At 41.6% G+C, this 17297-nt stretch overlaps 1 protein-coding gene across 1 annotated transcript in view; it reads left to right on the top strand.

Annotated features, from left to right (window-relative positions):
• Positions 1-7755: 7755 nt before the first annotated feature.
• Positions 7756-17297, top strand: part of SWAP70 (SWAP switching B-cell complex 70kDa subunit) — a gene marked incomplete at its 5' end in the record, with an annotated part of 30585 nt that continues 21043 nt past the window's right edge. The window contains 2 exons of the mRNA XM_009581063.1: positions 7756-7896; positions 13258-13431. Of these exons, the coding sequence (XP_009579358.1) occupies positions 7756-7896; positions 13258-13431 (315 nt within the window). The remainder of the gene's footprint in view (positions 7897-13257; positions 13432-17297) is intronic.

Here is a 17297-nt window from a genome sequence, read left to right as displayed (position 1 = left end):
GACGCCTGCGTCCCGTGGGAGGCTTGCGCGGGCCCTTCCTCGCACTCGAGGAGGCCTATTTTCATTCTGCCCAGGCAAGCACTTCATCCTCCCCAAGATGTCAGTGCACAAACCCTTGTTGTGCTTCTGGTCCGCTTTCAACCGCATGTCCTTGGTACCCTTTCTGGCCAAAATCTTTTGTGGGGTAGCCACAAGGTCCCATCTATAGGGGTTGGCTGTGTCCAAGTGAAATTCATAGCTTGCCAAGGGGAGAGCGAGGTTCCACAGTGCTCTCTTATTTGGATATAAACAGGAGAATTAGTCAAGAGGCTCCAACTGTGCCATTCTTTCCTTAGCTTATACGCTGAAGTAATGTTTGTGCTCTTAAAAGAGCTCTCAGGCAGCTTGCTGAATCCAGTCCCATCTTGGCCCTGCTTTATGGGACCGTCTTGGCCTGGGAATAATAGCAGGAATCTGGCTAAATAAATATTTTGAATAAGAACGCAACACCTGTTGACATTTGAGACTGTGGGTCCTTGTACTGAGTGCTGGAGTTGTGTCGGCCATGACAATTAGCTGAAGTTTGCGCCCTTTGTGGGATTAACTCCACGAGCGAGAGTGGCCGTGCTGCGGGCAGTATTTCCAAGCATGGTCAGTAGCTAACAGACTTTGTTTTCAACATCATGTAATAAGCGTCCACAATATGCAATGTGCTGCAAGCCGCCCGTTCCTCTTCTCCTTTTCTTCACTCGAGGCGATCAGGCTGAGATACAGCCTAACTCGGCCAGAAGTGACTGTGGGGCAGAAGTCAGGCGAGAGGCCAGACCTGACTGCAAGCTCAAGCGGAAAATGTGTGCAGGTCCCAGGTCTTTTACAGGTGGTGTCTTGAAAGTGAGTATTTGTGTTGCAGTGTTGCAGGACTAACTGAAGTAGGTTGCAGAGAGGCTTTTTTTATTGTCCGGCTTTTTAAAGAAATCCTGTTTTCCTGTCACACTACCACACCTTGTGTGCACTGCTGTGATTTGTGTGCTCAGTGCAATCACCCGGGAGGTGTGTCTGCAGCACATGTCGGCGTGCTGGTTGGTGAAGAAGCTGTCATGGTCACACAGGTGCTAGGGTGAATTAAATGGCTAAAGAAGCAGCCAGGATGCTGCTGGGCTTGTACGGCTTGCTCTGATGGAGGTCTCGGTGATCTCTGAGATCATTGACTGGCATAGCTGGATTAGAGCAGCAGTTGTATTTCTAAACTGAAGCACAGTTACTTGTCTTATGCTCTGCTGTTTTATTAGAGGCCCACGTCTACAAATGCTTGTGTTTAAAAAAGGTAAAAAAATAAAAAGGAGAGGGGAAATTAAACTTGTCCCCTCGTTACCTATCAAGCATCTTCCTAAAGAGTTTTGATGTTTCATTCTGTCTATCTGTGAGAGACAAGGGATGAAAAAAAAGTGGGTCTGTGGGTCTGTGCTTTAAAGGCTCCAGAGCGAAGTGTCAAGGGGGGGATCTGAGAATGCAGAAACAAGTCTGAAATGAGGCTGCTGCCTTCTCTTGTAGCCACCAAGAGTTAGTTTTCAGTAAACACAAGATGGGGTAGAGAGTGTTCTTCCGTAGGCTTTTTGTGGCAAGTGATGAATGTGGTGTCAAACTGATAGTCCTACTGGCGAGAAAAGGTGTATGTTACGGCAGTAGCCCAACGTCAATGCAGCAGAAAGGGGTAGGCAGGGCAGTAAAACAGAAGTTCCTGTCTGATTGATTTAGGGCTATGTTGTACTAAGAAGGTATTTCACAATACAGTATTTCTCATCCACGTTACTATGAAGAAGATATAGCACCTCTATAAAATGGAGAGATGAGGCTTGGAGATAAACAGGTTAGTAGAGATCTGTGGTATTAGAAAAATATGTTTAATAATTTAGTGAAACTCCTGTTATAAAAAAAATGGTAAAAAACTATTTGCTTTCTGAGAACAGCATGCAGTATTGTAACTTGCTGAACTCTTCCCTTCTCAATAAGAAAACTTGCTGACAACGGATCTTTGAGTTGTATAATCCAGTATATGGTATTGCCATCATGTTGCACAGAAGGTCCTAAGTATAACATGTTGGTTGTTAAAGAGAGTGATTTCTAGTTTCTCTGCCTAGAAGTGATCTTTGAGCCTTCCATAAAAATATATAATAAAAAAAAAAAAAAAAAATTTTTCATTAAATACTGTGAGAAAAATTAATGTGTGTTATGTAGCTGAGGCCCTACTGTGAAGGGTTTGCATCACACGTTGTTTTTAATATATCTAGAGCAAAGAGATGGAGGTGAGTGAATTGGGTCTGTTTTGTAGTCTGGAGAAAACAGCAAACGCGTGGAGGGAAAACTAGGACTTGCTTGGAATAGTGAGGATTTCAGGAGATGTCTTTTATCCACTTGTATCTGTTGTATACGGTCTGAGCTGCTGAGAGAAGAGACAGTCAAATCAGTCCTCTGTGTAATTTTGAATATTATCTTCTTCCAGTATGCACTGATCTTTTGTGTGTGTCTAATCAGTAATCTTCAGAAGTTCTACTGTTATGCTGGCTGTAGATCTTACATTTTTTCTACATCAGCAGAAACATTTGTGTATTCTGTTCTTAAATTACACCTTTAAATATGGACACAGTTGTTATTTTGTCAGTGTGTTTCGGCACTTTCAAACGCTGATATATCAAGGCTGAAGTATAAGTTCTGTGTATGCAGTTATAGTTGCTGTTGTGGTTCAAGCATGAGCTACATGCAAGTACTTGGTTTTCTATATTTAAATCCAATTTCGTCTTTTTTGCAATCTGCAATTTTAAAATTGACTTTTTTAAAAAGTTCCTGTAATGTGCCAACATTGAGTCTGCTTTTCATCCGGATCTTGAAACACTATGGTTTTAAATGTAGTTAGACTTAGCAGCCAGCAATACTCCTTGTAGTATGTGTGTATGATTGGATCTTGGAAAGCAGACATACCAAGTAGTTTTTACACTCTGTCTGGAAGCTCTTCCTTACATTGCTTTGTGACTCATCTCTGTTTAGGCAGTGGGGTTATTTGGCTGTTCTGGGGTGGATTTTCAAAGTCTTGGATTCCTGGCGTGATATCTGCAGGACGTGGATAGTGAGCACCTCGTGAAAATACAGTCTCGTTTGGGCCCATAATATGTGGGTGACCAAAGTTACTAGTCAGGCTTAGAAAATTTAAACCGGTCTTTAATCATATCTGGGATGTTATAGGATTATTATACCTCTTATCTTTGTTTTGCCTTTTTACTAAATGGGAAGTCAGTGGCCAGTGGGAAGAGGAAGAATGGTGTAATCGGGGGCAAGAGGGATGGTCTCAACGGAAAGGAAGACCTTGAACAATGTAGCAAGGCACTGGAAGGGTTGAGAGCCTGTGACGAGTGGGCAGGACCCCAGCCGGACAATTGACTTTGTACAACATTGAAGGATGGTAGGAAATTAGTCATTATGACTCACTATGAGAGAGTTGTGCTCTGACGTTATAAACGGACTCAGAAGCGTTTGTATTAGGGTAGCCATGAGGAATCGTGTCTGTAAGGTGCGAGGGGAGGGATGCCCCTCTTCCAGAAGAGCTGGCAAACCAAGGCAGCTTGTAGACCAAAAGTGGGGGGCATTAGGAAATGACGGGGCCATGATACTGTGTGTGAGAGGAGCAGCGGCCAGTGGATCAGCAGCCCATTTAACCTTTGTCCTTCAGGTTTCAAGGAAGATGTAGAAGGACGCAGTAGATGGAAGATGTTTACTGGGAGCTCTTCCTAAGGGCTGCTAGCTGCAGAGCAGAAAGACAACTCCCTTGGCAATTGGACAGATGCAGGCTGGCACCAGTATGTGATTGGGGGCCAAAGGCGGCGTGCTGATAATGAAGGCAAGAGGAAGGGTGAGGTTGTCGAAAATGGTGACCAGGGATCTGTGAATGTCCAAGGGAGAAGGAATGGAGAGGTGATGTGGGCGAAGGGCTCTAGCATCAGGAACCTGAGCTGATGGAGGGCGGTCTTGAATACGCTCGTCCGACTGGGAAAGAGGTTGCTGCACTAACCCTGATGTTAAATAATGAGACTCCGAATGGAGCATTTGCTACCTGAGTGGGTAAGGAAGCTGTACTTTGGAGATGCTGTGATGCAAGAAACTATGCTTAAGCTGTACCCTGGTTGAAAAGACCTTGTGCCTATGACAAGGGGCATATATGATGCTGGTTTCCACACTGGTCAAAAAAGGAAAAGGAGAGTACTTGTAAGTAGCCTTATTTTGGCTGGCTAGCTGCTGACATGGATGTCAGGGAGAGATGAGCCAAGAATGTCTTGGAATGAATTCACACGAAGCCACTGAATGGAGCTGTCGGGATCTGTGATGCCAACATTTTAAAATCTTAAAAGGAGGTGGGGGAGGGAGAAGACCCCCCTGAAAGATGGAAAAGAAAAAGAAAAAAGTACTGAAGAAACTGACAGTAGCCACTGTAGGATTAGTCTGCCCTGTTAATGCTCCTACTATCATCTGGGCCAAACTTTTGTCGCTGAGCAGTAAGTTAGTCTAGCAGATCTTCCTTTTCCCTTTAGAAACGCAGATCACTTTTATGGGCAAGGTTAAATGGAACTACTCAGATGGTAACAATTCAACACGTGCTTAACGTTTTGGAAGATCAATGTTTTAGAAAATGAGAGCTCAGAGGGGAGCAGCTATGGCAGAGTAGAGCTGGGCTGGAGATCTGCACTCCAGGTAAAGCAGCATGAGACTGGCCATAAATAAAGTAAATCCAAAGTCTGTAACGGCCTTTGGTGTTCAGCTTGCTTGTTTCATCCGGTTATTTATATTTAGAGCTGAACACCTTCAGTATTCCCTGGGCACCACTAGGCATCTTTCTTACGAAACTTTTCGTTGAAGATGGAAGAGTTGCGCCCAGAGGGCACTGGTTTTGTGAACCCTTTGCAGACCACTTGTACAGTCTCATGAACTACAGTTTGGGGACCACTGCTGTACCCATTTGCCGCAGCACAGAGATGAGTCTCTGGCCTGGGGTGGGAGTTGGCTCTGGCATGAAGGTAGATTGTTAAATGTGGCACCCAGAGCATAATAAGTGCTGAAAGAAAAAGCTGCCTAGCAACCCTGTGGGCACGAGGGGAATAATCCTTACTGGTGCAAAACTTCCTCATGGTTGACGGAGCTTCTGCAAGGCAAGGCGATTTTTCGTACCCCAATTAACCAAATACTCAGCTAGATTTTTTTTTTTAAATTGATCATTAAAATAGAATATAACATGGTCCAGATAATGTGATTTGAGAGAACAAATAAAACAAAATGAGACCTCAGTGCAGAATTTTTCAGGCTTACCCTGCAACTGAAGAATTCAGCTGGCGCTTGGCCGTGTTAGAGAATGGCAGGCTTTGGCAGGCGCTGAGGAATTTCCTGAGTTATGAAAAGAGAGCACTGGGCACAGGAGAGATCGCAGATAAGGCAGATCTTAGAAAATTATTGACAGTGGAATTCTTTCCTGGTAAATTGGTTGCTTGATGTGGAAACCACCTAGGTTTCTGACAGCCCAAGCACAGCAAGAAGGCCAAAAAAGGAAGAAGAGAAACATGTAGAAAAGACATGATGAGAAAGTGTTTTATTGAGACTTTTAAGTTATTTTGGTAATAAGCTTAAATCAGTTATGCTTTTAGAATATTTTTATTAGCTGAGTATTTTTTTAGTTATAAAATTAGCAACTACAGTCTGATTGGAAAACTGAGATCATCTTTATTTCTCAGAAATTCAAGAATCCCTCAGTCTTCTATAAATAACAACAGAAGCCTTAAATAGAAGGGGAAACACGCATGATAGTACGTTTTTTTCCCCCCATATGTAAATCACATGGACTCAAATACTTGATTTGACATGGTGGTTAAAAATAAGGATAGATTGAAGGGAAGTACACTGTTGATGGAGGGTAGTGTGAAATGTGATAACTTCTAAGTACTGATTTGCTACTTTGAGAAATACAGCTTTTGTTGTAATAGCTGATGCTGTTGTTTTTCTGTTTTTAAACTTTTGCACCTGGTTAGCTCCTGTGGCTTAATGTTAGCATAAGACAATGAAAATGTGTATTTCTTGTGGAAATGTGTGCTTTTGTAAAAGAAAGTGTAACTTTGGAGGTATGTAGAGAGGAATTCTCCTCTGAACTGAACTTGCATCTTGGGCTATCTTTGTAAGGTTTTGTGCTAACTTGTGCTTAGACTCTGCATGTCTCCTTATCATACATAAGAAAAGTAAATGTACTTTTTTTTTTTTTGGGGGGGGGGGAGGGAAGCCCAGACATTTTAAGTGTGTGGCATAGGTTTGATTTCCTAGGCTTTGACGACTTCAGACTTTCAATTCTTGTTTTGCAGCCACCCCATCTCAACCGCTTTAGTTCTACTCACCTAAATAGACCCGCTTATAAATTTTCTGCGCTTTTTTTTACTGCTTTCTCTTTGCATCATTTGGGTCTGGTTTTTTTAATTTTATGCTGCATAGTGAAAAACATATGCCAAAATTCAGTTGCAGTCTGTCCTGCTTAGTTGTTGATTTAAAAAAAAAAATACTACAAGGAGCATGCCTTTTCAAAAGATGCAATCTGTTTTACTTCTGTCTAATTTTGTTTTACGTGTATTTTTTGCCTTTGGTTCTTAGTTACATTTTTTCAATGCAGACCAGTCCTGGGCATGTGAAGTTAAATCCTTAACCCAGTTCCTGTAGCTGGTACATGGTCTTCAGAGGCTTAACTCTGCATCATGCCAAGGGGAGAGGGCTCCCGAGTGACAGCGTGTTTAAGACCCGGTAGGCAGTGTGTCACAGGGCTGATCTGACTCGAGACAGTGTGAACAACGAAAAGAATGGTGCCTTGCCTTTCTTAGGAAAGTGCTGGCGGCACAGGAGTGACTGCTACCCAGGCTCTGCCTTCCTGTTGTTGGTACCGAGGCGTTAGTCTGTGTGTGCAAAGCTCGGCCTAAGTTGAAGAAGTTGAGATGCGTTGGCTACCAGTTAGTTTTCAATAATTCAGTACTTCCTTAAAACTAATCAAGCGTGTAGCCTCTTCTTGAAGGTCATTTCTCAAGAACAGACATGAGTGCTGGTGGGTGTTAAACTCTTGACATAATTCATGCAAATACCTCTTTAAAATAAAAATTTGAGAAGCACGTCTAAACCCTTCCCCTTTCTATAACATTGCTTTCCCTTTGCTAACTGAAACATGGGGTAGATGTTGAGAAGCAACCCAAAAGCAAGCAGATGAAAGAAATCTGTTGTTAATGCTTTAGTTTGAGCAGTCATTTCTTTGTAAAGGTACACGTTGAGTTGTTTTCCTCGTTACTTGTTTTCACTAGATAGTAAATACAGTTTCAAAGGCTAGGTGTTTGTGGTTGTTTTCCATGGTTGTTGCAGCTATCTAATTTCATTCTGTAAATATTACTTTGGTGTTTCTGCATGCTTCTCTTGGTTTTCAAATGCATATGTGTACAAAGAGTAGCTTCTGTAGCTGTGCTTGCACTTCTGTAGGAATGGACCTATCTGTGATGGCATTGCTTCTGTAAATGTGTGACTGTCTGAAGCCATCGAATCCTTGGAGTCAACTTTTTTAATTACGTTTTGTTTTTTGACAAAAATCCGCAGGGCAGAACTTGGGCTGACGTGAAGGTGTCACTTTCTGTGCATGGTTTTGCGAATCACAGGTCTGCTCTGGAGGGAACGTAGCATGGTTAAGGCCAACAGCAGTGTCATTGATTTATCTTCTATCCTTAGGTCCTTTCTCACAACTTGTGCACAGTGTTAAATGTTCCCCACGACCCGGTGGCCTTGGAAGAGCACTTTAGGGACGATGATGAAGGACCAGTTTCCAATCAGGGTTACATGCCTTATCTAAACAAATTCATCTTGGAAAAGGTAAGTTTTGAATTCTTGTGTTCTGTTTTTCCCTGTATCAGGTTTTGTTTTAGAGTGTCTTTATAGTAGACTTCTGCTTGCAGGAAGCATGCTGGTGTGAAGACACTCTGGTTGTGAGTGTGCCTGTCGGGGGTCGTGATGGGGCGGGTACTTTGGAGAACCTGTGCCTTAAAATGGAAGGGTGCACTGTTCTCTACTTCTTTTTTCTCTCCTTGGTTTCTATTTCCTGTTACATCGGGTCATTGTCTAAGCTGTGTTCATGCAGAACCGTGTTCATATTAATAAAGCACCTCAGCTTGAATTCATTTGGAAGTGTCTTGGAGCTATAGATTGTCCCACTTTATACTACGGCTATAACAGAATATTGTCATAGATTCCTTTGCAAACGGGAAGGGCAAAAATATCTTTAATGTCTATTCACAAGGTATTTTAATAAATAGATCCCTTCAAATAGTTACAGTGGATGACATTAGGGAGTGTTGTTAAGTTCTGTCTTGCAAGTTCTTTCCTTTCGTGTATGAGCACTCCTCAGTCTTCTGTTGTGCCTTGTTTTGGGGGAAGCTCTGGAAAGCCAGCGGGGTTTCCCCTATTCTCCTCTCCATCTTGTTCTAAGGCAGGTAGTCACTGGGTCAGAGCTGGGGTCTGGGAGCTGTGCGTTTGAGATTTAAGTTGAAATTTTTGAAAGTAAATAAACGACCTTCCTCCTTTTTTTCTGACAACTTCTGTTGAGAGACTTGTCTAGATGGTAAAACACCAGCCCACGTGACAGTGCGAACATATCAGCTTCAATACCACTGATTTCTCGTACGCTTGGCGGCCGACCCCAGAAACCCTCAAACTTTGATGTTGTGGCTGCAGATACATAGATGTTTTCTTTCTTTTATAATGTTAAGAAGTCCTGAACTGACGTGCTGCTGAAAAGTCCAATGCATCAATTGCAGATTATGCAAACTCCTTAGCCTGATTTGCTGATTTTTGCTGCTTCTTTAATCTACATTTAATACTGGTGGAAAATGTGATGTATATATATAATGCACTCCGGCAGCTTGGAAGCAGGAGAAGCTTCATATATCTAGCCTAAGACTTGTCAGCTCCTCTGCCGCTCTAGTCTGTGTTTCTCTCATACTCAGTAATAGTGTTCTGTTTCATGCGTGGGAGTTGTTGGCCATTAATACATATAAAGGTACCCGCTTAATGTCTTGGTTGTCCCTAAGAAGTTTGTGATCTCATTTCCACTTAGTGTTGGCTGGCTGAGCTCCTGTGAGATTCAACAGAGACCAAGCAGTTTGTGTACAAATTTTGGGGAAAAAGAAAAGCCCTTACTTTATTTTGACCGAAGGGTTACAGTAGCAGAGTCTGAACAACAGTGTTTTTTGTTAATACCATTTGCAGGCAGCAGCAAGCCATTAAGTAAAAAAAAAGATAGAGATGGAAGGCTTTTTCAAATATAAATATGCTTTATTGTTAAAGAGTGTTTATAGGAAGAATAGTTATGGAAATGAGGAGCAGTTGCATTTAAATAACACTTTAATTTGAAAATTAAAGAGCTGGCTACATAAGCAAGTTGGTGTGAATTTACAGTGTTTAGCTACTCTGGGTCACCTTTGTGTCCCATAGAAAAAATGAAGGACAAGCTACCTTGCTTTCTCATGAAAGGAAAGAGCATGACTGCATGTAGTTTCTTGTGTTGTTTTATTCATACGCTGATCTGGCTTCCGATAATTGCCTGATATACCCATACCATTAGTTCATCTTAAAAGATGAAAATGTTAATGAACAGGATTAAATTATCTGTAACTTCATGTCATTTAATCCTGACTAAATGCTTGTAAACAATTTAGATATGTACTATTAAAAATTAGTGAAATTCTTTAGACAGAAGGCTATCTTTGTGGACTGGAAAAATCTTGATTGTGACATCTCATCTTTTAGAGATGACTTTACATCAGTGCCAAAAGACAACATGCAGTGGGATGAAGTCACTGGTTCATAGCATGTCTCCTTTGTTTAAAATAAACAAGCAAAAAAAGCGAACAAGAAACCCCTTCTTTTTTCATTCTTCCGAAGCGTAATCTGTTCTTTTAGATGGGGTGATTGTAAATGCTATTAATTTATGCTAGTAAGCAAAGCTACTAAAGAAGGACTGGTGCTTTATACCCCCAAATACAGAGGAAGTTCTCTCAATTTCCAGTCATACGTCTTCTGGTGAATTAATTGATTTGAGCAAGAGCAGCCTGCTCAAGAGATTTTTTTTTTTTTTTGACCTCAAGATATTTTGCGTAAAATATCTAAAGAATGAATCCTTAGATTTCTTTTAAAACAGATATATAACTGTGACCTAAATTTTATTGAGAGGACTTTTTAAGCTTTTGACATAACTTCTGTTGTGCTCTTAAATGTAGCTCCTTATATTTTTTAGTGCTGGCTTACCCTGTGTTACCCTGTAATAAAGCCTCTTTATATAGAACCAAGGAATCATCAAGAAAGGCAGAAGTTGGTAGTTTAATGAGGCAAATTGATTGCAATTAATTTCCTTTATCCAAATAGGGAATTTGAATAAACAGTTTGAATAATTAGTATTGCCTTATTGATGATTTCTAGTGTTGTGCTGCTTGTTACTTAGTAGACAGATGTATCTAGGATTTTCCTGCATCTGAAACAAAATCTGTTCTTGTTCTGCAAGTGTCCCTTTCAGGAGGGAGCTGTCGCTTGCTAGTATAATGTCTTCATAATTTGTTTTACTTGGTTTCATAACCATATTTTAGCATGGTCCGTTATTTACAATGCATGTCTTTTAGGACCAATTGAAAGTGTTTCGTTTTCAATGATGGTATTTTACAACGTGCATTATTTATAGCAGGGAAGAGTCATAGTGGGGGAGACAAAGGAGGACATCGTCCTAAACCTCAGGTTATCTCATCTTCCAGACAACTTAGTGAATGCCATTTACACTGCCAGTGCTTGTTATATTTTTGGAACTGATCTGATCACTGGTACTTAAGGCAAATATTTTCTGTATTTCCTTATGTTTTAGAGTTATTTGATAGGATATCGATGATGGTAGATTATACTTTGCATATTAGTAGAAATTAATGATCTAGAAAATTATATCTGTTTTGCTGCATTTTTGTTTTGATTATTTTGTGAAACTTCTTAGAAAGGGAAGGTAGGTGTCTTTTATATATCTAGTTCCATTCCCGACTCCCAATATCCCCAAAACAATTTTGTGATTATATCCTTTGTTTAACAGAGAGCTTGATCATTTAGAAAAAAACCACAGATGCAAATCAGTGTTATTTTGAGAGCCGGGACTTGTGCGCTCATCTGATTATTGTTCCTGGATAATTTCTAAACAGTGTCTCTGCTCTGGATGCCCCCTGGGTCCCATGAAGTCCATTTCAGAATCAAGTCTGGATTCTGAAAAAAGGACATACATGTTTAAAGTGCAACCTCTGGCACAGCGCGACCTAGTCCCCTGCGCCAAAATGGTCCTGAAACCTCCTGCTTGGCTGCTGCCTAATCCTGGTGGCAGTAACGTGCTGTAGGTGACTTGGGTGTTGACGTGAGTTTCTGAGGTGCAACCGATCCAGCTTTGCTATGTGAGCAGAAACCACACACTTTGCTTTATCCCGGCCAGGGCCCATGCCTTTCTCCACCCATCTTCCTGTGGCCATTGGTTGCTGCCACGCTTTAGAACGTGAGCTGCTCGTGGAGCATCCCACCTTATTTATAGTGCTTAAAGCACTTGCCACGTGGTAGCTGTAGGAAAGGAGATTTCCCACCCTGTTGGCATCTTCCTCAGGAGCAGCATAACCACTAGGACATTTCCAAGATGGAACTGATCATCATCTGGGTGGGTGAAGTTGTTTTAGAAAAGAAGTCAAGCTTCATTGGGCAGGGTGGGGAGGACAGGCAGGAAAAAACACAGGCAAAAGTAGCCAAGGGATGAGGCACTGGCAAATTGAAGGAAGAAGGAAACGTGGCTTCTAGTCCTTCTTCCAAAGGGTGTTCGTTCGCTTAACTGGTGTTTCATTTAAGACCCATGTTTCTTGCGCGAACAACCAGAATGCTGAGCTTGTGGCTATAGCAGCTATAGCTCGTACAGCTTCCACCTTCTTCAAAGGAGAGCTGTAGCCTGTAGCCAGCCTGTTGCATCGTCACTTACATTGGTGGCCTGCTCTGCGGACATGCAAAGTCTATGGCTTTCTTTCATAGTCTCACTTTGAGTCCTGGAAACTGTACTGTAAAGTGGTTCTTGGCATAGGGTTGGTTTCCTGTTTACTTCTGTCTTCTTTTTTTTCTTCTCTTTCTTCCTCTACCCTCATCAGTTCATCCACTTCCTTAGTCTATCTTTGACTTAGCCACTGTGGCTCACCCTCCACTATATTTGACCACTTACCAGACTGGATAGGAAATCATACAGTTTGCAATGGTGTCCTTGAAGCATCTAAGATGCATGGTTTGGCTTATCATAAGAAAACGTCACTGAACATTACTGGTGGTGTTACCACAAGAGGTAGAAGAACCTGTTTCTTAGACATGCCTTCCGAAATCTCAAGGGACTTCCATTACAGTGCAGAACATGGCTTTATTAGTTACGTGTTGGCAAAGAAATAGCATTGCTAAGCTGTAGAGAGATAAATAGGTTTAATCCCTAACATAAATGAGGGTTTAAAAAGAAAATAGAGGAAATGAAAGCTTTTACATATGTAAATAATTCACAGATGGGTATGTACAGTTGCTAGGTAATGAAAACAAGAGGAATTTTTTTTTTATCAATAAGGTGAAGATTTGCAAGTCAGAAAAATGAAAGGTTTTAAGTGGATTAGCGTTCAAGGAAAAAATGATTACATTTTTATGAATATCCTACAAGAGTTACATTTGAGTAACATGAAAAACATATTAAAGGTCTTTCCCAGCTATTGTTCCAATATCGCTTTCAGCATATCCACATGTAGTTTGGCTATAATGGTTTTCAAATTTGCTATATAAAATCTCAGTAACTCAGTGCAATAGAAGGGCAGTTGGAACTAAGTTACGAAGATGGTTTGGAAGCTAAAGCTAATGTGCCAGAGGGAACGCAGAATGCAGTGTAGCCTCCTTCACATGAAGTCAGGTTGTTATTAAGTCGACCAGAAATTGGAGGTTGGATGTAGATTTTTTTGGAAGAAATTCCTTAGTTGACCCCATGCAGGAAGTCAGACTAGGCTGCTACAATGCTCTTTTTGGGCCTTGAAATTTCTTGCAAACGAGAATTTTCTTGGTGCTTTTTGTATGACTTAGCCTGTTAAACTTTGTCTGTCTGTTATTCTGTGCCATTTCGTGCATATTAATTTTTTTTGTTCAATTTCTTCATTTTAGGTTCAAGGAAATTTTGACAAAGTTGAATTCAACAGGATGTGCTGGACTCTCTGCGCTAAAAAGAACCTCTCTAAAAGTCCTTTGCTGATTAGTGATGAAGATGCATTTAAAGTGTGGGTTATTTTTAACTTCTTATCAGAGGACAAATACCCTTTAATCATTGTACCCGAGGAGGTAAGAAACAAAAACTTAAGCTGTTTAACACCGGTTTGCTTAATGTCCCAGTTGAACTATGTTAATGTTTGCTACTCTCTAGAGATTTAAGAGAAAATAATTGTTTAATATAAAACTTCTATTCCCCTCTTTTAATAATGTAAGGCCTCGGGTGCTTTTCTTTGTCTTCCAGGGTGCATATGCAGGGATTCCCACAGGATACTTTAGATATTGATGGCTGTATGTGTCTGTCATTTAAACAGCCTGGATTAAATGGGACGTGCTGCTTGCCCTCCAGTAAATAGCTTATTTTACTTTTTGTGAGGACTGACTGGTGCTGGGGAGACTAGCTCCAGTACCAACACTCGGAGCTGTTGAGGTTCTTGCTTCGCTCATGAGTAGTTCATGTATGTGATCTTTAATCACTGCGCTTGCTTATATGTGATTAAAATTTTGCATAGTTAGTACATCAGTGTGATTCTGAAAAAAAATTCTCCCCTCTCCTCTGTGTTACCATGACTTGCAAGATGAGTCTTCAGTCTCATGTTACCCTCCTGATGAAAAGAAGAAGTACGAACTTTTCTGATGATGTCTGTTTCTGATCAAAAGCAGCCACCACCTGAGCACTCTTGCTTAAAATGGTTGAAGGAATAATGCCAGAGAGATTTATACTTTAAGTTCATGAACAAGTATGGGCAACGCTCTAATAGGTATTTTAACCCTAAAGCAAGATTTCGGTATCTTCACAATTCTCCCCTTGGGGAGGCGCAGGGGAAGAAGCAGAAAGATCAGAACTGTATGCGTAAATAATCTCTTGCAAAGCTGTATACAGAAATCTCAGGGGTTTGCAGTTCAGCATTGGAGTACTGATTAATAAATATTTGCAAACTGTTGAACAGTCAGGGGTCAAAACATTCTGATTGACATGCCACTATGACGTAACTGTTGGACTCCAAGCTGTTGTGCCAAGCCATAAAGTACAGATAACTCCCCTATCAAAATAAACTGTTTGGTTTTGCCTTATTGTTCACTTTTTAGCAGGAGACTTTCACTCTGTACAATGCTTCTGTTTTTGCCAGACTGGTGATGACAGGGCTCTACCTGGCATGCTATATTCCCATGAGAAATGGGACAGTCTTCTTTCTTGCTTTCGTGTTTTTCTGTCAGTTCTGGGAGATGGGGATCAGGGTTATAAAAGCTAAGACAGCTCCTTTCTTAATGGTGCCAGATTTGGCTTTGGTAGAAGGTCAGAGCCACTAATAAGTGTCAAAACTGGGACTCAAATCCACGTCTCTGGTTTGTCATTGTGTTCCCCACTGCGCAGCCTGGCTTTCCTGAGGGTAGATATTTCGCATCTCCTTATTTGTTGGCATGGTTAAAAGCTTCAGACCTGCCAGCTCTGAGGTGTTCGCATTGCTCGCTTGCTCCCCTTCTACCAAGCAAGCCTCCAGATTCGTGCTGCTTTCTGTAGCTGATGCCAGGTAATGGCAATATGTCCGTTTGTTGGGAGACGAGCTGCAGAGTTGGCTCCGAGCCCAAAAGAGGTTTTCCAGATTTCATAGCAGCTGCTGTTTGCTTTCCTTTCCATCCTTAATGTCCAGGGTTAACCTGTATTGCTCTTCTACTTGGAGTATTTTTAAAATTCTTAGGGTGGATCTGTGTCTGCATCTCCTTGATTACAGCAAGATTTAAGTTGTGCAATACTGTTCAAAGAAAGGTTATAGAGCCTGACAAAGAAAGGCTGCTCTGTTCTTATCGTATACAATGCACTCTAACCTTTTGCCTTAGACCACACAGGTAATGTAATCAGCCAGTGGAGGAATGCTGTCTGTTGAACACACTCTGGTTTGTGTTGGTCCTCCGTGGGTTCTCTGTGCTTCTGGAAAATTCCATATTTACTCATTTACCCTCTTACACAAAATTCCAAAAGTAAAGATGCAAAGTCTCAATTTCGGTCAGTTTTGCTTTTTCTCTGTGTTACCTTTCATATCTGCCTTTTAAGTTCTTAGTCTGGGGTTTTTTAATGTTAAATCTAAACTCTAGATTTGCAAAACATTTTTTTGTACGAAGTTGTAGTTGTTGTCTTAGTGCTGAGAATTTCTACCTGAAAATAATGCTTTTCAATAGCATTCAAAATCATACTGGTACCTAGTAATGGTATTTTTCTTTCCATTTACTTTTGATGCCTCCTGAGTTCATAATAAAGCTTGATGATACAGTTTTCACCACTTTATATTGCATCCTGTCATTTAATTACAAAATGGCTTGCATGTCATGTATAAAGTGAGGGGATTTTTGCAAAGTGAAGAACAGAGGAGAGGGTGATGGAAGCATCACTATTCTGTGATGTTTATGTTTTGGTGAGAGCAACGTAAACCTCTCATGGGTGATTATAGCTTCCCAGCCAGGGAGCAAGCTTTCCTTCCCGCCTTGTCTGTTGCTCTTATTGTTGGCTGAGAATATTGCGACACTTAATTTACTGCAGTTTCTGGCTTGGAGTCCTTTGTGTGGGATCCAGCTGTTTCCCCTTCTCCCTCCCTTCCACCTCGTAGACTTTTGGGTTTCGGAGATTTTGTTTCCCCTTTATAAGTAACTAGGAAACTTGTCTCCTACTCTCAGGTTGGAAGGGTGATCCCTTGAAGATTTTTGCATCCCATCTTGTGGATGGGAAGGTTATAATAGAGAGAACTTCATAGGTCTCCAGTGAACGTGTTGATACAACTTCATGTGGCTATGATGATGCCTTCTCTTCTTCCTCCTTGGAGGAGCTGCTCTTCGAGACCTGCTTGGGAGTCGGATTTTTTTTTTTTTTTTTTTCTTTCAAATTAGATAAGTGGCTTCTGCCCTCATTTGAACAATTTCATCTCTGGCAAATTCTCCTGCTTGGGTGCAGTTTCTTCTTCTTTGCACTGCGCTGACTAAAGATTGAGGCTGCTGTCCTTCCTTGTTGCCCGTGTTGTGTACTTTTGCGCTAGTGCTGCTGTGCTAGGCCTTTCATAGTAGACAGCTAATTGTGGTGGGGCTGTTACCCCCATCTGCAAAGTGTTAGGTCTTGATTCCCTGCCCAGGTGTTGAATGGGCAGCAAATTGGGAACAGCTGCAGCAAAACCAGAGAAGGGAAAACAGGCTACTTTGGAAAGGTTTTGGAGACACAGGCTGAGGAAAGCTTTAGAAAGAGCAAAGTGAGGAAAGCAGTTACAAAGAGGGAATTGGAAAGCAGTGGAGAGGTGATGCAAGGGCCAGAAGTTGCTCATTTAGCAGAGGCCAGGCTGAAAGCCAGAGGCAGCATCTGGCCTGCGCTCCTTACCTGCTGTGGAAGGAGAGATGGCAGCCCTGCACTTGAGGGAAATAAGGTTAGTAAAATCCAGCATGGGGAAGGGCTTGGGTTGGGGTGTGCAGTTTTGGGATGTGACTTCAAGCTTGAGAGGATCTCTCTATCTTATGGGGAGAAGTCAGGTCACAGAGGGACAGGAGTTGGTGGCTGTGCAGGGCACTGGGCTCAGCTGGTAACGCCTTTGGCTCCAGTGTAGCTTCCGCTGGCAACTGGTGGGCAGCTAGAGCAGTTAGCAGAGTTGGAAAGGAACAGAGATCCATGAATGTCTATTTTGCAAAGATGCTCGTGTCCCAGGGAAATGCAAAATGGTATCAAATCTGAAAGCTCCCTCCCCTTTCAAGTGAGAACCGTTGCTATGCACAAAGTAAAACACTTCTGTGAACTGGGTGAATGTGGTATTTTAAAGACATACAGATGGACTGGAGAAAAACAATGCTGTATTTTGATTGCTCTAGTTAAAATTAGTCGTGATGGACAGCTTTCAGAATTAATACAGTTCTTGGCTAACAACAGAATTGCCTCCTGGTGCAGTAGGCAGAGCTTTACCAAGCAG

This window comes from Fulmarus glacialis, unplaced genomic scaffold (assembly GCF_000690835.1).
Source record: "Fulmarus glacialis isolate BGI_N327 unplaced genomic scaffold, ASM69083v1 scaffold11417, whole genome shotgun sequence".
NCBI classification, from domain to species: Eukaryota; Metazoa; Chordata; class Aves; order Procellariiformes; family Procellariidae; genus Fulmarus; species Fulmarus glacialis.
This window is presented reverse-complemented; position numbering and strand designations above follow the sequence as displayed.